The following is a 24,459-nucleotide window of genomic DNA, read 5'->3' as shown; positions in this document are numbered from 1 at the left end:
CTTTCTAAGAAAGGACATAACTGCTTTAAATGCTAAACCATTAAAAGTCAAAAAGCTATTTCAAAGAAGGATTATTTTTATTCTAAAATAATGTTTCAGTCAAAAAGCAAAGTCTCTCCAACAGCTCTGGTACCTTCATTCAAGTACATCTACAGCCTATAAATAGAAGGCCATTATCCCAGTTCTCAGCAAGAAATTCAAGTGCTAAGTAATCAACAATATACAATCACACTTAAGCTTGAAATTCTGCAAAACAGAGGCAACATCATTTTCTGCAATTCGCGAAACAGCCACTGCTGCACATTCACATATCAGCTGCGAAATTGTCATTAGATACTCTGTAAAGAATCTATTCTCAAATAAGAGTTGAGCAATATCAGATTCTGTCAAATTCAATCATTTGTAAAAACTCAAACTCTAAGAGTTTCTTTATAGTTTGTTTAAGATTGCTTCCTATCAAGGTTAGATAGGTGTTGTAATTGCTTTCTGAGTGGAAAGTAATTAAGGTAGAAATAGATCAAGGTTGATCTGTTCTAGGTGTTGTAAGATTAAGAAGGTTCTTCGTTTTAAACACTTAGTGGAAAATCTCACAGTGTGAGGACTGGACGTAACCCACGTTGGGTGAACCAGGATAAATCTTTGTATGGTATTCTCTTTCCTATCTCTTTCTTTATTATACTGCATTGATCAATTAATATAAAATAGAAACTGATTTTCTGCTAATCTAAGAACGTTCTCTGTTTTATAACATAAACCAAGAACGTTCTCTGTTTTCTGTTTTCATAACCAAGATCATTCTTGAGTTATTTTCTTAAATTTTAACAGGAAGAAAGCAAAATACATTGTTGAAGGAGGATCCTCAAACCGACCTCCATTCTTTGATGGATCAGACTATTACTTTTGGAAAAACAAAATGCAGCTGTTCTTAAAATCTCAAGACACAGGAATATGGCGCATCATTACAGATCGAGATTTCACACCAAGGGTTGATCAAGATGGTTCAAATTCTGCCTTAAAAAAGGAAGCAGATTGGACAACAGAAGATAAAGCTAAGTACTTTTAAACTCTAAAGTTCAATTATTCTTATCATGTGCTTTAAGCAGGGAAGAAAGTGAAAGGGTAGATGAATGTACAACTGCAAAAGAAGTTTGGGATACATTACAAACTCACCATGAAGGAACAAGCCATGTCAAAGAAACAAGGATAGACATCGGTATAAGGAAATTCGAATTGTTCGAAATGCATGAAGGAGATGCTGATGAAATCGCGCTTCTCACTAGAAGAATAAAAAGAATTATGAGAAGAAGAGATCAAATCAAAAAGGGATTTCAAAACAAAAATCCTAAAACAGAGATTGACAAGAGTCAAGTCACATGCTTCGGATGCAACAAATTGGGACATTACAAAGCAGAATGTCCATCGAACAAAAATCCACCAAAACGATTTCCCTTCAAAAATAAATCAATAATGGCAACATGGGATGATTCAGAGGAATCAGAAACTGAGGAAGAAGAAGAAGAAGCCAACATATGCTTGATGGCAAAAACAGAGGAAGATAAGGTAATAAATTCTGAACCGTGTCATTTATGTCAACAAATGGGAAATGAATTTTATAACTTGTTAAATGACTCAAATCTTCTTATTAAAAAATGTAGTTCTATGAAAGAACAGTTTTATAAAAAGAAAGAAGAGAAAGAAAGAAGTCAGGCTAAAAATAATCTGTTAAAAAAAAATGATTCAAGAATTGAAATAAACAAAAGTTTTTGAAAGTGAAGAATGTCAAGAACGTTCTGCGCTACAAACGAAGAACGTTCAACTTAGAAATGAAAATGAACTTCTCAAAATAGATTTAGTAAACTTCATTAAAGCCGCTGAAACTTTTCACAACATCATGGGATCTCAAATAGGAATTTTTGATAAAGCTGGTCTTGGTTTCAATCAAACCCAAAAAGCCAAACTCTATGAAAACTTCTTTGTCCAACGTTCTCCAGTTTGTATCCCAAACGGAGAAAGTTCAAAGTTACAAGTTGAACGTTTCAAAAAATCTGTTAAACCAAAGTTCAACTCTTCTAAATCATATGTTGTTAAACCCATTTCAGAATTAACAACTAACAACACAGCTGTTTCCAAAACGAGAATGATATACCACTTAAAAACTAACTCTCAAGGACCCAAAACAAAGTGGGTACCTAAGACTGAAATGATATCACCTGCAGGTTGGTTTTCAAAATACAAAGAGAAAGCCTTGGTTCTTGGACAGTGGTTGTTCAAGGCACATGACAGGAGATAGGAATTGTTTCATAACCTTCAGCAAGAAGGATGGTGGTTCGGTCACATTTGGAAATGATGATCAAGCTCAAATTAAGGGAAATGGAACAATTGGTAAGACAAACTCTGCTCAAATAAATGATGTCCAATACGTGGAAGGATTGAAACACAATTTATTAAGCATAAGTCAGTTATGCGACAATGGATGCGAAGTCACTTTCAAGCCAAAGGTATGTGAAATCAAGATGGCCAGAACTGGAAAAATTATGTTCTCTGGTAAGCGAAAGAAAAATTTATATGTGATATATTTGGATGAATTACCTGATGAATCATGCTTTATATCAATCAATAAAGATAAATGGATCTGGCATAAAAGGGCTGGACATATCAGCATGAAAACTATTTCAAAAATCTCCAAACTTGATCTTGTTAGAGGTTTACCAAAACTTAATTTTGAGAAAGACAAAATCTGTGAAGCTTGTGCAAAAGGTAAGCAAGTCAAGAGCAGCTTTCATACAAAAGATTTTGTAACAACAAAAAGAACTCTTGAACTACTTCACATAGATTTATTCGGGCCTGTCAAAACAACAAGTCTAGGAGGAATGAAATATGGTTTTGTTATTGTTAATGATTTCTCAAGATTTACATGGGTTCTGTTTATAAAACAAAAAGATGATGCATTTGAATCATTCAAAACATTTTGTAAAAAAGTGCAGAATGAAAAGGACTCCAGCATCATCTCTGTAAGGAGTGATCATGGAGGAGAATTCATAAATGCCTCATTCAAAAACTTTTTTGATGAACTTGGTATATCTCACAATCTTTCATGTGCAAGAACTCCACAACAAAATGGAGTTGTTGAAAGAAAAAATAGAACACTCGCACAGTGTGAGGACTGGACGTAACCCACGTTGGGTGAACTAGGATAAATCTTTGTGTGGTATTCTCTTTACTATCTCTTTCTTTATTATACTGCATTGATCAATTAATATAAAATAGAAACTGATTTTCTGCTAATCTAAGAACGTTCTCTGTTTTATAACATAAACCAAGAACGCTCTCCGTTTTCTGTTTTCATAACCAAGATCATTCTTGAGTTATTTTCTTAAGTTTTAACAAGAATTTTTAAAAGGCATATTTACAATTCAAACCACCCTTTCTTGTAAATCGACATTGTTACTTCAGAATTGTGTTTGACTAAGTTAATAAATTTTTATTATTTGATTAAACTCGTTCAAACTTGATGATTTACTTGGAGTATAAGTAATAACAAAACTAAAGGGTGCAAGGGTCATGTTATACAAAACACATGACCCTCCAAGTCGATCTTCAAATAGGGTTTAGTTATCCTAACAAATAGGGTTTAGTTACTCATGACAAAGATATAAAAGATAGAGATTAGAGAAGAATTACATAAAAGATTCATGAATGATTCTTGATAAAACTGCTCCAATGATGTTAGAAACGATTGTCTTTGAGTTTCTATGCTAGGGCACAAGTCTCCCAACTTCCCAAGAGTCAAAAAGATCCCTAAACAGTGAAAAAATGCGTTTTTATGAATGCTGATGCGCGTCACGCGTCCTATGCGATGGATTTGCGCTACGAGCGCGCCTGGGTAGTGCTGAAAGGTTGGAAATACGCCTTATGCGCAGCTGGCGCGCTTCAGGCGCACATCACTTGTTGTCTGACGTATACTACATTTTACTCCTCTTTTTACTCTGAATTTGGTTCCGATGTCTTCATGTACGTTGTAGCTATGGATCATAGCTTTCATTTGCACTTGGTATGACTCCAATTGGACATCTAAAACTTCAGATATGGCTGAAATACTCCACATAGGTCATGTTGATTTCTCACCAAAATTTAGCATTGCACTAAAACAAAGTAACAATGCAAAACTACGAAAAATCTCTACTTAATCAAGAAAATAAGAACATATACATTTCATTAAAGCAAAGAACTAAAATCAACAAAATATATCAAATGAAATACTCTATAAGCCTATTAAGTCTTAAGTTTTTCAGAGTATCCAATGAAGGTACATTTTTTAGATCTAGAATCAAATTTATCAAAGTTATCTATAGTTTTCGACATATAACAAGTACAACTTGAAGTATCAATGTCAATTATAAGGAATGAGGTTTGAATTATAATTGCCCCTTTTAAAAATTCATATTTAAAAACTAAAAGTTTTAACTCAGTTTGATCTTGGTTATAAATGAAAAACGTTCTTGGTTAGTGGAAAAACAACAATATCAATTTATCAATTAAAAATTGAATGTAAGACAAATAATAAATAGAAGTATGGATAGAGATAGAGATATTTTCTGGTTCACCCAACACTGGATACAAGAAAAATTGGAGGAGGATTAGACAATGGAGGCTCAAGTATGAGCTTGGGAGCAAGATGAGTAGCCATCAAGTCCCGCGGAATAGCTTGCTCTTTGTTCTGATGAGCTTGCCATGATATGATTGTTTGAAGGGCAACAAAGATTATGGGGATTTCTTTATTTGTTCGGGATGTTTCCCTTTCCATTTTGGTCCTTTTAGATGGACTCTTTTCATCATCAATAGGAGTAGTGAAAGGAGTACTTTTGTATGGAGCAACAATGGTACAAAATATAGATAAGGTGGCAAATGAAGTATTAATGTGAGGAAGAGAGTTTGTACGAGTGGAACGATGAAGCACAGATAGGCCAGCTATGTTTGAATCTGGAAAAACCAAATATTGGCTTATTCCAAAGATGGAGGAAGTTGTTTTTGTGGGGACACAAAATTTGGTGACATATAGACGGATTGAGGTGAACACAAAAGCTGGGACACAAAAGTTCGAAACGGAGAACGTTCTTCAGCATGTTGGGGAGGGGAAGAACGTTTTTAAGGTGAACATTGCTCAGTGTTGACAATAGAGGTGCGTGCAAACCTTTTCCTTTTAGTGGTAGACAGATTTAAGGCAGATTTTGGTGAGGATGGGATGGTGGAAATTTGTTTCGGAGATGTTTTTGGATGAGAATTTTTAGATCTAAATGATTGAAGTTTCAGTCAACAAGGGAATCTGAAAATGCCTAAATTTTTTGTAGAAAATCATACCATATGGAACGGTGTTTCTCTTATAATCCTTGTGAGCTGCAACAATCATATGTTGAATTATTAGGTAGGGTAGATTCAGCTTCTTGCAATGAAGAAGATGATAAATGAATACTATATCATTATCAAAGACAAATTTGTGGCTGCCACAATGAGGAAAGATGAAGTGTTGACTTATACTGTTGAAGATTTTTGGAAGTGGTTTCAGGTCAGCTGAGGAAATTTTTGTAGACCCATCAATAAACATTTCTTGAAACACTTCTTCATTGGCGGTGTTAAAGGTTGTGTACCAGTTTTTTCCAAAAATTGTTGGGCCTTCAGATGGTAGTTTAAGAATTTCAGCCAGAATTAAGGGTTCTAGATGTATCTCAATACCCTTTAATGTTGAGACAATGAGAGATTTATCTGCAAATGTTTTAGCTTTGCAGTAAAATGCTCGAATGACCTCACGGTAATAGCAGTCAGAAATTTTAAGGAAATCAGTTCATCCAAGTGCATCAGTATGATGTCGAATGGAGATTCCTTCAACTTGTAGGTTTTCAAAAACTAAAAACCCAACCAATGCCAATAGGTCGTTGAGCCCATTTGCCAGCATATTTTTGAATTTTTTAAGGAATCAAATGTGAAATAAGGATTTTGGAAGAAGAAGGTTTGGTGGAGGGTTTTGTGGTTACTATTTTGGAGGTTTTTGTTGATTTTGAATTTGGAGTTTTGAGTGGAGAACGTTCTTGAGTTTTGTGTGGAGAACGTTATTGAGTTGGGAGTTTGGACGAAGAACGTTCTTCAGTTGAACTTTTTTTTTGTAAAATTTTTAAGGTTTTCTAATTTTTTTAGAGGCTAAAAACTGAGAGAGTGTTGAAGATGAGGTGGATTTTGGAATCATGAGTTTAGTTTTAGAGTGGGTGATTTTGGATGAAGTGTTGGAACTAGGGTCGAGGGTTTTTCGAAGATGAGGTGGGGCTTAACTGATTAAAGGAAGATGGCATTGATACAATGGAGGAAGAATGGTTGCGAGAGGCTTTAGTGTGATCGGATGGGGACTAGAATCTGGTGATGAAGACATGTAATCAGAGAATGTTCTCTCTGAAGATGAATGTGAGGGTGTTGGTCTTGGTGGAGGTGATGGTGAATGATTTGGAGATGGTGAAGGAGATGATGATGGTGTTGGTGAACTAGGGTTTTTGCGTGTTGTTGTTTTGGCGCGAGCCATTTTTGAAAAAAAAGGTGAACGTTTTTGAGCTTTTTGCAATTGGTTTAAGAGTGGAGGGAGTGTCACACGTGTGATTAGATGGATTGGTCAGTTGAGTATTGGGAAGGAGGAAAGTGAAAAGATGTGGCATGTGGGGCATGGATAGTCGTTACCTTTTGTAAAGTAGCAGACGTTTCAATTTAAAAGCTTATTTTGAAAGTTTTTCATAATGAAAAGTGAAGATCGTTCTTGAGCAAACAAGCTCAAAACGGAGAACGTTATTCGTTTTGACCAGAATGTTCTGGTTTCAACTTTAACGATCTTGGACAGGATTTTTGATGATTTTTAATCGTTCTTTGATGGAAATGAAGCTTTCTTCAACAAGAGGCTCTGTAAAAATGTCAGCTAACTGATTCTTTGTATCAACAAAGATTAATTCAATTTCCTTTTTGTTCACATGATCCCTAATGAAATGATGTTTTATTTCAATATGTTTGGATCTTGAATGCTGAATAGGATTCTTAGATAAATTAATGGCACTAGTGTTATCACAATATATTGGAATATGAGAGTATCTTACTGAAAAATAATCAAGTTGATTTTTGATCCATAAGACTTGGGAGCAACAATTTGCTGCTAAAACATATTCAACTTCAGTGGTGAATAGGACAATTATGTTTTACTTTCTACTTGACCAGCTTATCAATGCTTCTCCGAAGAATTGACATGCACCACTTGTGCTCTTTCTTTCGATCTTATCACCGACATAATCGGCATCACAATAAGCTATCACAATAAGCTACAAAATCAAAATGATAATATTTGTTATACCAAAGGCCAAGATCAACAGTACCAACAAGATAACGGAAAAAAAAAATTTCACGGCAGTTAGGTGAGATTCTATTGGTGAAGATTGAAACCTAGCACATAATCCTACTGCGAAAACAATGTTAGGCCTACTTGCAATTAAATAACGTAATGAGTCAATCATATCCCTATATTCTTTTTCAGAATTTGATTGTTCATTTTCATCTTTATCTAATGAGGATGATGGATGCATGAGAGTGGTCATAATCTTGGCTTCACTCATTTTGTATTTAGTTAAAAGATCTTTGATATATTTTTCTTGACATATGAAAATTTCATTTTAATAATTGTAACTTTAAAATTTAAATTATGATGATCCAACATTTTAATCTTAACTAATTAGATTAAATAAGTCGTAGAAAGTTAAATTTCAATGATCCATCGATTCAATCTTAACTATTTCGACTAACTATGACTTATATAAGTTTAAATTCTAATGGTTCAACTGTTTATTCTTAACTTATTAACTAAATAAGCTATAGAAATGTAAATTTCGATGATCCAATAGTTCAATTTTAACTATTTAGACTAACTGTGACTTAAATATTTGAATTTTGACAATCCAACTTTTAAATCTTAATTAATTAAAATTTTTGACTTAGAAATGTAAATTTTGATTATCTATCAATTTAATCTTAACTAATTAACTGAACTGAATAAATTTTAGAAATTTAAATTTTAATAATTCAACTGTTCAATCTTAACTATTTAAACTAACTATATTACTTAAAAATTAATAACTTAATATATTTATATTTTTTTTGTTATACTTTTCTCTCACATTTTTCACGAGAAACTCCCCAACTTAGTGGTAAAGGGTTAATATTTAAACTCAAGGTGGTCATAGGTTCTCTTTTGAGAGTGTCTTACAATGAAAACTAAAGGTGGTCATAGGTTCTATCTCTTTTGTGATAGTAGAATGTTTAGAAAGATGATAAAAGCCAATAACCTAAATTTTTTGAAGAATGATTAACTTAACTTGATCATCCGGATTCTTCTCTTGCAACATGCTATATATATTCTCACACCAAACTTAATAACTAGTATGCAATTCATTTAGTTTTGGATACAAAGAAAATTCAAACAAACATTTTTTTTTTAAGTCTACAAGGAAGAAATAATAAAACCAGATTTTAGACCACCCTTAATAGTTTGGTTAATGTTGTTGTTGTTGAGCACATGATCCAACTCTTTAACAAACCTCTCCATTGCTTGAGTTGGCAAACAAACCGGTATAACCAAACCTTCCTCTCCTTTATCATTTTTAAAAGGTATGTAAAAGCTAGCAACACCAGGAATAGCACCAACTCCTCCTTTAGCTGGCCCACCATAAACAGCTTTCCCCCAACCAAACTCCACCTCTCCAAAACCAGCACGTGTCACATCCGACACAAGATACGATCTCACCACAGTAAAATGTGGTCGACCGTTTGTAACCATTAAATCTGCAATTGAATGCATATATTCTTCAGTGACATCAGCTTTTGCTTTCCTAACTAACTCCAATGCATACCCCAACGGATTTTCAATTAGTTTCCCAGCAGTTGTAACTGCAACGGGAAACGCAAAAGCGTTACCGTAAAAACCGTTAGGTAACGGAGGATTAAACTTGCCACGCGCGTTGACGATGCAGATTATGCGAACTTCCTCGTCTGTGTCTGGTTGCAACGCGATTGTTCGACAACGCCAGAGACATGCCGTGAGGATCTCGAAATTGGAGTGTTGATGTTGTTGTTGTTGGTGAGGTGGAAGGAGAGCGCGAATTGCCGCTACCTCGGTGGGACCGAAGAAGAAAGAGCGGTGGTCCATGTCATCTAAGGAGATGATGGTTCCTTTAGTGTCGGGTATTTGTTCGTATTCGCGATGAGTACACGTCACTCTTGGTGGGTCCCTTGCATTCAAAAGCTCTCTATACCACACTGGTGGAATTGAAGGTTCGTTCATGCCACGAGATATTTCTCCTAACGCATTCATGAATTGAACCAAACCTGCTGCGTCGCTCATTGTGTGGTTTAGACGAAGAGCAAAAATGAAACCACCACACTTAAGACGTGTTACCTGTGTGTCATTACAATTCAAGCATGCATGTGAACCACTAATAATAAAAATAATAATTATTTATTATTTAAATTTTTTCAAAAGTTGCAAATTAATTAAGTGGGACCACAACCAAACACTCTTATGCTCAAAATTAGGTGTGTCGCTTATGAGAGCATCTCCAATAGTCAAAATGAGTCCGTCCGTCAGGTGTAATTATGTAACCGTTTTTGATGAGTTTACTGTTGGAGATATGTCAAGTTGTCATCATCGTTCTCTCACGAAGGAACGGTACTACGGTTACCTTTTATTTGTATTAATTTATGAATAATAATAAATAAATAATTTGTTAGTGGTGGACCCTTTTTAATAAACATGTGACTTCAACGTTGGAGTAAAAAATGAATAGATTATTTCAATATGATGTAGCATGGTGGACCTCATTCAATGAACTCATATTGAGTTTACCGTTGGAGATGCTCTGAGCATTTCAATTCAAGCGTGTGTATCGACAATAATAAATTCAAGCGTGTGTATTTAAAAATTTTAATTCGTTTTTAAATCATAATTCAATTAATAAATGTTATATTTTAAAGTTATTTATCATGTCGGATTTGAAATTAAAACTTCACAATTATGTATAAATTTTTAATAATATTTATCATCTATTCTACAAAAAAAATAAAATAAATTTACAAGTTGCAAATAAATTAATTTAGATTTCAACTGTTTTTACATTCTAGGTTAACTGAGAAACAAATTAAATAAATCTATTAAATTATATGTTATCTCTAGTTAAATTTAAAATGTTATAAGAGAATATGAATTTATAGTGATATATTTACCATCTCTTTTGCCATTAAAAAAAAAAAAATTGGAACCACAATAACACTCAAAAAGTTTGGACCACAGTCAAACATTCATTTTTTTTTTCCCTCGTGTTGTGATAGGGCACAATATAATAGTATGCACGTTGTTTTGGATTGTGATTGACCACAATTTTGTAAAAGTCATGATCATTAGATTTAAAAGTATATATATAAACGTACACTTTGATTCAAAACATGTTTATTAAAACTTTGTTTACAATAACTTCAAGTCTTTCATTCAAACAATGGTTTAATCTAATGTACACAATTGTAATATAATCTTGTATTATGTACAAGATTATTTTTATTATTAAATCAATAAATTTTATCATATCTTATTTGATCAAATAGTGAAATTTATTGATTTAGTAGCGAAAATAAATTTATACATGATTTAAAATTTAATTTACTTGTATATTATAGAATTGATTTCAAACAAATATGTACAATACTTTTTAATAAATAGTTTTAAATATTACAATAAAAACATATTATTTACTTTCAAAAAATTGACCGTTTTTCTATAATTTTAAAAAACTAATGCAAATTATTCATAAATTATATAAGTCATAAATATTCATACCAAAAAGAATATTCTTAGGTAGGGACATTCACTGCTACCAGTTACCAACCATCATTTATTATTATTATTATTATTATTATTATTATTATTATTATTATTATTATTATTATTATTATTAATACCACACTGGTGGAATTGAAGGTTCGTTCATGCCACGAGATATTTCTCCTAAGGCATTCATAAATTGAACCAAACCTGCTGCGTCGCTCATTGTGTGGTTTAGACGAAGAGCAAAAATGAAACCACCGCACTTAAGACGTGTTACCTGTATGTCATTACAATTCAAGTATATGTTATGTCTCACATTTAAACTTAAAATGTTATAAGATAATGTGAATTTATAGTGATATATTTACCATCTCTTTTTCCTCGTGTTGTGATAGGGCACAATATAATGGTATGCACGTTGTTTTGAAAGTATATATATAAACACCTTGATTCAAAGCATGTTTATGAAGACTTTGTTTACAATAACTTCAAACCTTTCCTTCAAACAATGGTTTAATCTAATGTTCATAACTAATATAATCTTGTTTATGTACAATATTATTTTTATTATTAATTCAATAATTTTATCATATTTTATTTGATCAAATAGTGAAATTTATTGATTTAGTAGTGAAAATAAATTTGTAGATGATATAAGATTTAACTCACTTGTATATTATAGAATTGATTTCAAACAAATATGTACAATACTTTTTAATAAATAGTTTTAAATATTACAATAAAAACATATCATATTTACTTCCAAAAAATTGACCGTTTTTCTTTAAGTTTAACAAACTCATGCAGATATTCATACGAAAAAGAATATTCTTAGGTAGGGACATTGACTGCCACCAGTTACCAACCATTATTATTATTATTATTATTATTATTAGTATTATTATTAATATTATTATTATTATTATTATTATTATTATTGGAGTATAAAAAATTAGAGTATGTACACCACTTTACAACAATTGAATTTGACATTCTGACAAAAGTTTAATTTTTTTGAATTGATGCAAATAAAATATAGAGATTGATATTTCATAATGTTACTATATTTTATAATAAAATTTTATAATTCCCTGTTTGTTTTGAGAAATGAATATATCTTTGGGTCTAATAATTTATAGGCTAAAATATGTGTGTGTAAGTTTATATGAATAAAACAAGAAAACAAAGAAATAGTATACCTGAATAAGAAGCAGAGGAGTATTAATAACTTGAGAAGAACCAGGAACATCAAAGAGAAGTTGATCCCAACAAGGAAAAGGAGGTTGAAGTTGACCACCAAATTCTTCAACACTAACATCAGCATCAGCTTCAATAAACAAAACACCTTCACCATTACAATCAACCATAAGCTTTCTATCATTACCTTCCCTCAATCTACCAGCAAATGGATAATAAAACACAAGTGTTTTTGCCAAAGCTTTTCTAATTACATCAACAGGGTCTTTCCCTTTCATATTTGGATCATAGTTATAAAATTGTACAACTGGAATTTGAAAACGTAACCCATCTTGGTCATCTATGTCTGACAGAAGTTTTGTTTCATTTGGTGTGGGTTTTGATGGTTTTACTAATTCTGGCTCATGCCTCTTTACTTTGAATACTAGAGATTGAGACATAATAACTCTTAAAGATAAGATGTATGGTTATTTTGATAATGTGATAATGGTTTTGTTGGATTCTCTAGTATATGAGTAGTGAATGTGTAGAGTTGTGTCTATATAATGAACTGGGATATGACCCACATCCCGTAATTCCAATAAGAAAATGTTTAAGTGGTCCCTATACACCACTACTCAGATAAAACAGATATAGATAATATACATACTCCAGATGTAGAAACAAAGATATAGATAATAATATAATAGTTGTTATATATTAATGATCTGATAGAAAGAAAAACACTTTTGTATAATATATATTTTTTTTTGAAAAAAAAATTCCTTAATTGTCTTATTTTAAAAATTATTTCTTCAAATGTCCTTTTTTTTTTTTTAATAAAAGGTCGTTCTCTAAGGAAGCGACCACCAATTTTTTAAAATTCAATAGAAGGTCGTTTTCTGGGGAAGTCACTTCTAACTGTAATATTACTCAGTTAGAAGTCGCTTCCCCGGAAAACGATTGAGTTTCAAAAAATTGGTCTTTAAGTGATCTCTTTCCAGGGAACAACCTCCTATTGAAAAAAAAAGTAGGACATTTATGGAAATAATTTTCAAAGTATGGCAATTAAGGAATTTTTTTTTTTAAAAAAAAGGGATATATATATAGACTTTTGTATAATATATATCCTTTTTAAGAAAAAAAAATTCCTTAATTGCCCTACTTTGAAAACTATTTCTCCAAATGCCCTACTTTTTTGTTTTTTCAATAAAAAGTCGTTCCTTTAGGAAGCGACCACACATTTTTTAAAATTCATTACTCAGTTAGAAGTCGCTTCCCTAGGAAACGACCTATTGAGTTTCAAAAAAAAAAATATTACTCAATTAGAAGTAGCTTCTCCGGGAAACAACCTTCTATTGAGTTTCAAAAAATTGGTCAGTCGCTTCCCCAGGAAACGACCTCCAATTGAAAAAAAAAAAGTAGGACATTTGGGGAAATAATTTTTAAAGTATGGCAATTAAGGAATTGTTTTTTTTAAATCATATATATATACAAAATCCAAAGAAAGATACAGATAATATATAATAGTTGCTATATATTAATGATGTGATAGAAAGAAAGATACATATAATATGTAATAGTTGCTATATATTGATGATGTGATAGAAAGAAAAATACAAATAATATATAATAGTTGCTATATATTAATGATGTGATAGAAAGAAAAATGCAAATAATATATAATAGTTGTTATATATTAATGATATGGTAGAAAAAAAAATACAGATAATATATAATAGTTGTTATATATTAATGATGTTATATAAAAAAAGATACAGATAAAATAAGATTATGAATGGATGTTGAGAAATAAAAAATATACATATACTATTTTAATTACAACATGGCAAATTTTAATATGAACTATGATCTACTGTATATCACTTTTAAAAAATGTTTAAAATACTAAGAATTATTGACGTTGTTTTTTTCAAGAATACACTTATGATTATTTTTATTTTTATAATTAAAATAATAATTTAAATGATATCGATTTAATTAAAATAAAGAAAAATAAATATATTACATATTTAATTGACATAAATTAACTCACATTTTTATCAAAAAAGATGAAGAAGGTCTCAAACTATTACTTTTAAAAAAATACTATTAACTATCGTTTAAATTTTCAATAATTTTTAAATAATAATTTCCAATTCACCATTTTGAAAGTGGTGCACCGAATAACAAACGGTTGCACCGAATAAAAAATATTAAACTTTAAATAAATTTAAATATAAAAAATAATATTAAAATATTTAAAATAAAATTCTCGGAAGCATGCATAAGCAGAAAATTCTCGGAAGCTTGGACGTTGATTTTACTTGAGAGCCAATATCCCCGGTCAATGACAAATTAATATACAAAAATTGGTTTTTTTACATCTATTTCTTTGTTTTATTTAAAATTCTTCGTTATATTTTACATTTAAAATTATATATCAAAATATTATTTTGTAAATAAATTAGCAACTTATTCTATTAACAACTCTCTCATATTTTTTCTTCAAATTTAATAAATAAATAAAATAATAATAATAATAATAATAATAAAATAAGAAAATTATATTAATAAAATCAAACAAAATACATTAAATTATTTTTTATTTCTTCAATTTAATGTATTTTGTTTGATTTTATTAACATAATTTACTTTTTTTAATTATTTTTTTTATTAGATCCGGAAGAAAAATAAGATGGAGTTGTTAAAATAATATAATACGTTATTTGTTTTGACACATCTATTCAACCATATTAATTTTGATGTAGTTTTTTTTTTCTATTAAATGTATTTTGTTTGATTTTATTAATATAATTTTGTTTTGTTAAATATTTTTATTAGTTTTATTTATTAAATTAACAATTATTCTTTTATTAAAATGAAAAATAGAAAATAAAGATGTTATAGATGATCGCATCTCGGATATGCAACTTTTTACTCTACAAATTTTTTTTATCCTTTAATAATCACAAGACAGAGATACAACATCTTGAAGGTGAAAAAAAAATAATACATTTTATATATAATTTCAATATAAGACATAATGTAGAGTTTTAAATAAAAGATTATATAGATAAAAAGAAAATAAAAAATAAAAAAAACATAAAAATTTTGATATGGATATAAGGTAGTAAAAAATAATAAGTGAAAATAAAATAATTGATAAATATCATATATAAAAATAAAATAATTGATAAATATCATATATAAAAATAAAATAACAGCTAATTTCACAATTTATTTATAAAATAAATTGATTCTAAAATAATAAATAAGACGAGTATTGTATATTACATAAGATTAACATTAAAAAATAATAAATATTGTATTGATATTATAAAGTAACAAATAAATAGAGGAATATTTTGAATCAAAGACATAATTTAAGAATATTTTGAATCAAAGATATAATTTAAGACAAGAAGAATATTTACTTACAAAAAAAGGTTCCATGCAAATCTACAATCACGTTTTGTTATTTATGGTAAGGTGAACACGAGTTAGTTTGGATTTATTTATACTTAATTTGATATTTGAACAAATGAAATTATTAGAGTTGAGTTATATGTTATTTTTACATTAAACCGACTCACAAATCTGAGTTGGATTAGGATAGTGTGTCATAAAAAAAATATTTAAAAATATAAGTAAATTTTAATATTTTTTTGAAAAAATTAAACTATAATATTTAAATATCTCAAAACAAAACAAATAAATAAACTAAATTAACAATAAATACTGGAATCAAGTTAGATAACTAAATTATAACTACATAATAATAATAATAATAATAATAATAATAATAATAATAATAATAATAATATATCATAATAAGTTTGAATCACATATTTAAAATATTAAATTTGTTGTTTAAAAAAAATATATATTTAGATTTAAACGAATATGTTCATATTAGACTAAAACTCAAATTAATTGAGTTAAAAATTACATATTGCATTAGTTTGAGTAACAAGATTCATGAATGGATCCATAGTTCCATACCCATGAACACTCTAGTCACACCATAAACAAGAAAAATGCAAATACTAATATCTTCGTACAAGCCTCTGAGTTCAGGGACAAATGAACATGGCCGGTCAGTAGAGTGTTAAAATTTTAAATTGTATAGGATTCTTTAACGATTTTGTAAAAATATTGAGTCATAAAAAAAATGTTTTTGTTAAAAAATTAAAATATAATTATAAACTGTAATAATTTATGGTCAATGGACATACTACTACGATCTTCCCAAAAAGAAATACTCTCAACAACCGTGAAAGTCACGATGAATCTTCCTAGTCATTACCGACTTTTGACTTCAAACTTATGTTCGTTTAGGACTTAATTTTAAACTAGTATTTAGTATTATACGAAAATAAAATTGCAAGTAGTACTTTTTAAAAGAATTATTCATGTTTTAATTTCAAAAAGCTGAAGTCATTGTTAGAAAAATATACGGATGGCGGAAACGACAAACAGATATTTGGTACAACAGTAAACAATAGGACCGCCACATGCAGCTGCTCACTTTTATTGCGTTCCTTACTTTTTGGTGGAAATATCACTTTATATTGATATTTAGTACAATAGTTTTATATCGTATAACACAAATCCATCATTTTGGTCCTTACGTTTGATAATGTATAAACAACTCGTTAAATTAAATTTGGTATGTCTCTTGTTCGATCTTTATATTTTAATCAGACTAATTTTTAAACATTGATACGTTCTTTAATTTAATTAAATTCGATGAATTATGGGTTTAATTAAATAAAAAAGATTAACAGGATGGATGAGATTATATACATATCTATACGTAAGTCTTAATTTAATAGTAAATATCAAAATTATTAAATTAAATATTATATTATATATTAAAATACAAAATCTCACAATTATATATATAAGTTTATAATAATATTTTGTCATTTCGTCTAAACAAAAAGGACTCAGTTGTTTTATCATATATTACTTAAATAATCAATTTTTGAAATAATTATCGATTCCTCAAATCCTTTTTTCTACAATAGTAAACAATAGGATTGCAGCTTCTCACTTTCCTGGATTCCTTCCTCTCACAAGGATAGCGTTTATTGTTCCTAGAGGCATAATAACTAAACCAATTATCTAATGAAGTTAAAGATTCAACTTAGCTTATTAAATTATGTTGGTTTTTTCTTGTTTGAACTTAAACTAAATCTAACTAATCACATTTGACTACTATAGATTTTACGTATCGATTTTATATTATTTAAAATTGATCACTTGAAATTCAAGCTAAATTATTACATTTTTTTATTTCAAATTATTAGTAATTGTTATCTTACAAACGTTTGTTATATGATATATTTTTAATTTTATACATTATTTTTCTCATTATAGTTTATATAGTTATTTTGATAGTATAAAGAATATATAGTGTTTTTAGAAAAATTAAATAATTTTGTTTAGATTTCTTAAAATGAGTTTCTTCAATTTTTTAATTTTTTTAAACTGAACAAATCGACTTATTCTAAACCAAACAGATTATTTTCTATTGGTCCATATTTTTTGGACTTAATTGCAGTTTTGGTCTTTATATTTATACTGACTTGCGGAATTGATCCTCTTATTTTAAAAGTCAACAATTTTGGTTTCTCTTTCATATTTTTAAACTAAAAAATGACGATTTAATATATATTTTAAATGACGTGACATACCATTCTATGATATAAAATCATCTAGATGCATTAATTATTCATATGTCATTAATTAAATTAAAAATATGATAAATTTCCGAAGTTGAAATTTAATTTTTCACGGCGTTTTATTTCAATTTCATGGGTGTTAATCACTCTATATCATTGTATCATATATCGCATTATTTAAAACATCTCACGTCATCATTTTTTAGTTAAAAAAAATTAGAAGGAGAAACCAAAATTGTCGACTTTTAAAATAGGGGGACCAATTTCGTGAATCAGTATAAATATAGGGACTAAAACTATAATTAAACCTATTTTTTTTATTGGTTTTGTGAGAATAGATTGAAAATCCTGAACCAAACCTACAATTTTTTTATTAGTTCATCCCTCAAAAATCAAATCAAAATTGAATATTTGCACCCCTTAAATCATACGGTTTGCGGGTAAAAAAATTATTGAACAAATTTATTGAACGTAATAGATTCATTAACTCCAACTTACGTGTCTTTTAGGGTGGGTGACTTGAGAACATAGTGAAACCAAAAAATAAGTTAATAATTTAAAGTAAAAAAAGAATAGTTTTTTTTTCTCTCATTCTTCTTCTAACTTAAAGGCCTATTTGAGGCAGTTTTGAGTTTTTTATTTTGAAAGTCAATTTTAAAACCAAAAAGTTGTTCGGATAAAATGAAGTTGAGTTAGTTTTTTACTTAGTTTCAAAATAACATTTCCTTAAACCTCAAAACCAAAAAAATCAGTTTTGTAATACTTATTTTTGTTTTAAAATTAACATGTCACCATCAATAGACATAAACACCACTTCAACAATAATTAATCGCCACCTCTATCTCCAAAGCCATCATCACAGACCACCAACATCTGACAATTGCCACCACCATCTTCGACCACCAACCACTCACCTCTGACCACCACCACCACCATCTCCGACATCTACCACCCACCTCATACCACCATCCACCACTTGAGTCACACTTCAATTATCAATTGTCTCTTTTGACCATTGCAGCTGCATTCGAAGATCGATCACCACTAAAATAGTCAACATCCACAACTACTACTTTCAACCACTATTATTAAAATTATTATAATTAAATAAATTATAATTTTATAATAATTAATGATTTTAAATAATTAAAATTTAGGTTTAATTGTAGTTTTAGTCCCTCTATTTTTACCAATTCACAAAATCACTTCCCCTATTTTAAAATTTAACAGATTTGATATTTCATTCTAATTTTTTAACTACAAAATGACAATGTGATATACTATAAATAACGAGACATATGATGTAATGATGTAGAATCATTAACACCTATGAAATTGCAATGAAACCCAATAAAAACATAACTTTCAACTTCAAAAATATTTTTATTTTTGTAATTTAATTAATGATATATGAATAATTATGACATCTAGATGGTTCTATATCATAAAACTATATGCCACATAATTTAAAATATGTTAAATCGTCATTTTTACTTCAAAAAATTTGAAAGAGGAACCAAAACTATTGACTTTTAAAATAGAGAGACCAATTATTAAATTGGTGAAAATTGAAAGACCAAAATTGTAATTAAGTCTAAAATTTAATATTATTGTTATATTTTTTATTTTTTATTATTTTGACATATTAATATTATTTTATACTTGGTGAATTCATAATTGTATATGTTAAAAGAGAGTGACTCAATTCAAATAAAATAGGAACTGATATTCAATTAAGAATTGAAATTGATATCTGAAAATTGAAAACTCAAAATAGAAAACTGATTTTAGTTTTTGAAAATTTCAGAATAGAAAATCAAAAACTATCCCGAACGGGACTTTATTTTTTAGTTTCACTTTGGTCTCAATTCATCCACCTTAAATAACAGTTAAATTGGAATTAAAATTTTATATTGAAAACTAACTGAAAGAACTAATATGACTAACGAATGTAAAGTTAATGGACCAAAAAACATAATCAAAATACAGTAAAAACACAAAATAAATTAAAAGACTAAATGTATAATTTCGACAAACTAAAAATATGATGAATTTAGTTGAAACCACGTTGAAAGTGTTGTAAAACACCCTAGTTCATTTTGGACCCAATATGTTGTAGTATTTTTGTAGCATGTCTAGAACTATAAATGAATTGTAAAAGTACAATGTACCTAATTATTTTCTCCAATAAATATAATTTTTGTTCTGACATTTATTACTAGCTAGCATTTTATTGTTTTCAACTAATTAAACTAACTAATTTAAAAATATTTAGAATTTTACCATAATCAATTTTTGTGAGAATAATCTCAACCTATAATAATGAGGGAATTCTAGACACAACATTCGTAGTGAAATAGATGATATTTAAAAATTTGAATTGTGACACTTTTTGTCCCAAAACATGTTGAAATATCATAAAATAAAAATCTTTTTGAAAACACTTAAAATAATATAAAAGTGTTATATTACCACTATGTAGGTTTACAATTGATTTATTAAATAAGTAAATAAATATATAAATATTTTAAGAAATATCTTGTACCGTATGTCACATGCAATTGGTACTTGGGAACTAATTTGAACATGATGAGAAATAAATTGTCTGCTTGGAAGGGTGGACATTTTCCATTTGGAGGACGAGTAACTTTGATAAATTCCGTGTTGGTGAGTTTTCCTTTGTATTTCTTCTCTTTCACATAAGGAATTTTGGTATTTTGGTGAAAAAACAATATTAACATAAGAAATTAAATACGTACATATTTTGAGTAACAAATATAATCACCTTATAAATTTAACGTTTATTGTTTTTAAAAAGAAATTTTGAATAAAAAATTTGGTCTTAGTCTAATTGAATAATTTGACGTAATTAAATAAGTTAAATTATTAAAATAATAAATTAATAATTATATATTGAAATGAGATAATTCAAATCCTTAATTTTTTTTCCTCATAATTTCTATCTTGTTAATTTTATTTCATTTGTACTCAAACAACCCATTATAAACCTTTTACTAACCTAAGTATTATTTATCTTGTTGCGTAATGAAATTAAACAGAATTCCTATAAAGACAATCTTCTTATCACTAATACTACTTGAACGAATTGGACACTTGCCAAAAAGTTGTTAGAATCCAATAAGGTTTGTTGGATGAGATGGGATAAAATATTTCTACCGAAGAGCATAAGTGGTTTGGGAAATAGAACATTTGAGACCTTTAACATAGCACTACTGTCCAAGTGGTGATGGAGAATGCTTGTTAATAATCGCAGTATTTGGCATAATTTCTGGGAATATAGAAACCACTATTTGGTAGAGACTTGTTCCTGTAGTAAGCAATAGATTAAACTGGTTTTTAGATTGTTTGAACCTAAGTAGTGGTTGACAATTATCATGTTGGATTTGGTCTCATTTTTTAAAAATGAGTTGTAGTACCCCTTGTACTCCCATTAATTATTTTTACTTCCAAAAAACATAAGAATAGTAGAACATGCATTCACACATAGTTAGGGTGTAATTATTATCATAAGCATATCATGATTAACATATTAATTAGTTATCAAACTTCTATGAATATGAAATCTCCATACTAATTCGAAATATTGGATCACATTAACCAAATCAAAGGAATTGAGAATGAAATCTCTGTTGTATGGACGTGGATGACACTTCCTTCTTTCATGTATCTCAAGTTGTTTAGGTAGTTCAGTTGAGACAAATCTCTAATGGTGTTTTAAAGATGACAAACATCAAGGATTAAATGATCGAGATGTTTGGATACATATTGTTATTTAATATGTGCTATTGAGTAATTTTGTTAAGATAAGAAATAATAAAATAATCAAAACATAAATCAATGAATCACAAGGCAAAATTAACTTTTTGGATGACTTCAGAAAGTTATGTGCTAAAATATCATATTAATCATATATGTGTGAGAGAAATCAAGAAGATAATCAATTCATGTTTGGTCAAGAGACAAATACTGAATCAACTCAAAAACACATTTGCAATATATGATCCATTAAAGAATGAATAATCTTCAAAACTTTCATAACTCATTTGAGACGAAAAAACAATATTCATCGTGATAAGATATAAACACTTTTGGATATGATGAATAAGCTATCAAGAAAAATAAATGAGAACTTAAGTTTATAAGGTTCAAAGAATTCAACATAAATAAATTCAAACAACAACTTTATGAAAATAAAAAAATTAAATATTCAGAAATTCATAAGAGAAGGTACAAAAACAATTTTGTGACAAAAAAATAGTTAAAGTAATTGTACTTGCACTGTTCACTTTAGTGAACAATAACCAGGTTTTCTCTCTCGTGCATCACAAGTCATGACCATACCAAACAAACATTCTAAAATCCACTTAAAATTTAGAATGATCATAGCTCTACAAGAAATTTTTTATTAAAGGTTACTATGTGTTGGGATTTGAACCCAACAATCACATGAAGATTTGAAAATATTCTTGAAGCTCTACATCTTATCTATAAATATAGAAGAGCTCAGAACTTGAAGAACAAAAACTTACATTAGGTATTCAAACACTTTTATCATAAAACAAGAAGGAAAAAAACTTGATTAAAAGTTCAACGACACTTAGAGCTCATCCTAGATCACTAAATCTAAAGAATACAGGAGTGTGAAGATCCATTTCATCTCAATCAAGTTATATGAACTTGATGCCAACTAAATATTCTATTTGGTAAACTTTCTAAAGTCATCTTTTGATTTGTAAAAGAGACTCAGTTTCACCTATAATGTCTATTAAGTCTAGTGTGTCTAAGAAGAAGAATTGTAAGCATGTTAAGGCTAATAAAATATAGGAAATAAAGGTCGGGTTGGAGGACTTGTCTAAATGTGGAATTTGAGAAGTTATCTTAAGCATTTTAGTAGAAAAGTCCAATGTTTATGGTGAACCGGTACAAAATTGTATGTGTAATCTTCTTTCTCTTTACTTTTTATTTTGCTTTACACTACTCACACACTCAATCACCTTACTTATTTTTTAACACTAATTATGGTTAGTATTATGAAGTTCTAAATATTCCCAAGTTATAAAATTTGAAAACCAACTTTTAAATACAAATTTAATTTAAAAAGGATCACAATTCAAATCAATTTACTTATGACATTAAATTCTACTTGAAGTCCTGCTTTCATTGAAATATGTTTCTTTTCTTGTGGTTAAAGACAATTCATCGGGTTTGTTCCTTGGTTATATGGAACATGGATCTCAACAGACCTCCCTCTATTCACATTGGTAAGCGTAACAAGCTGGTATCAATGATGAGTACATAGGCTTCAATATGCAAATCACTGCAAGTCAACACTCCTAAAGCCACAAACTTTCCACCTCTTTTTATAAATCATAAATTTTGGAAAACACCTACAAGGTTCATTTCTTGAAACAATCACAAAATCAAACACTTTTAAGGATAGAAAAATAAACAGCTATATCTCCCTACAGCTACTCACTGACAAGACTTTAATTGTTTGAAAATCAATGAATATTACAACCAACAATTATTTGATTATGAAATAAATTTATGAACACCAAATAAACCTCAACAACTTAGATAAAATAAGAAAATTTACAACTTTCACAACCTTAGACTTCAGAAATTATATTTCTTTTCAATGCTTCCCCACTTTAAAAACAGAAATTTGGGTAAATAGGTTTTTAGCGCTTACAAAATTATGATCTTTAAAATTTAATCTATAAAATTCTTTATTCACTTCTAGTTTTTATTTTAATTTTATTGAGATTTTTTTAAGAATCTAAAAAGTGTCAAGTTTTTACAAAAACTTTTCAAAATAAAAATTAAAAGTGAATTTTTTATAGGAACTAAAAAATAAAATTCTATAGAGAGTAAAAACTTATTTAACCTTATTTTAAATTCCACTATCCATATATGGATTTGACTATCTCATTGAGAAATAGAGAAAAATATTTAATTTAAAAAATATATCTAAATTCATAAACGTTAGATCTATACATTTAAAATAAATAAATTTTGAATCTAACACTTTACATGTACAATTATTTTCCTGAAACATAATTAATTTTACAATTTTACATAGTGTCATTAAAGGTTTAAGACCATCATGTCTTTTAAGGATAAAGATCAAACCTTGACTTAATTCATAATCTATAACACAGACTTTGAAACTTTAATCATTAATTAGAAATGTCTCAAAGATTTGAAAAAAATTTCATATCAAATTTTAAACTTCCACTCTTCACTAAAAGATGCAAATTTTTTACATAAAGGTTGAAACATTTTGCTTCTAACCCTTATTAATCATCACCAATCAAGCTTAAACTACTCATAATCATAAAAACAAGTTTCATCTTTCGTTTCTCAAGAATCTCATGAAAACATCTTTCAGCCGTTTCATGATCTAAAATCTCAAGTACTAAAAAACAATAAAAATAATTTTTTTTCCCAAACCATTATGTTTGGTTTGGCCACTACTATTTCAAATGAAAGATAATTTGATATAAAATCTTTACAACATCAATACAAAAAGCTTAACATTTTTTCAAGAGAAAATTTTCCACCTAAACAATAACTACAATATTATCTTTTAAAGAGAAAACATTTCAAATTTACAAATTGTAATATCTCAAAGATCCAAGCCTCAAGCTTCAAGATCGATAAGAAAAATAAAAAACTCTTTCC

At 28.6% G+C, this 24,459-nt stretch overlaps 1 protein-coding gene across 1 annotated transcript; it reads right to left on the bottom strand.

Moving 5' to 3' along the window:
- Positions 1 to 8,430: 8,430 nt before the first annotated feature.
- On the bottom strand, positions 8,431 to 12,612 carry LOC101508133 (benzyl alcohol O-benzoyltransferase-like). Its single transcript, XM_004497959.4, has 2 exons — positions 12,088 to 12,612; positions 8,431 to 9,469 (listed from the first exon to the last, which is right to left on the bottom strand). The coding sequence occupies exons 1-2, from the start codon at positions 12,523 to 12,525 to the stop codon at positions 8,516 to 8,518; spliced, it is 1,392 nt and encodes a 463-aa protein (XP_004498016.1). The 5' UTR covers positions 12,526 to 12,612; the 3' UTR covers positions 8,431 to 8,515.
- Between the last annotated feature and the right edge of the window lie 11,847 nt (positions 12,613 to 24,459).

This window comes from Cicer arietinum, chromosome 4 (assembly GCF_000331145.2).
Source record: "Cicer arietinum cultivar CDC Frontier isolate Library 1 chromosome 4, Cicar.CDCFrontier_v2.0, whole genome shotgun sequence".
Taxonomy (NCBI): domain Eukaryota; kingdom Viridiplantae; phylum Streptophyta; class Magnoliopsida; order Fabales; family Fabaceae; genus Cicer; species Cicer arietinum.
Note: the sequence above shows the minus strand (reverse complement) of the source record. Positions and strands in the feature narration are given on the sequence as shown.

What these genes read in the sequence shown, in the direction of transcription:
- LOC101508133 (XM_004497959.4), bottom strand. Translation starts at nt 12,525, where the DNA reads ATGTCTCAATCTCTAGTATTCAAAGTAAAGAGGCATGAGCCAGAATTA. An exon ending in CTCCTCTGCTTCTTATTCAG is followed by an intron (nt 9,470 to 12,087) that starts GTATACTATTTC and finishes AATGACACACAG; the next exon opens with GTAACACGTCTTAAGTGTGG.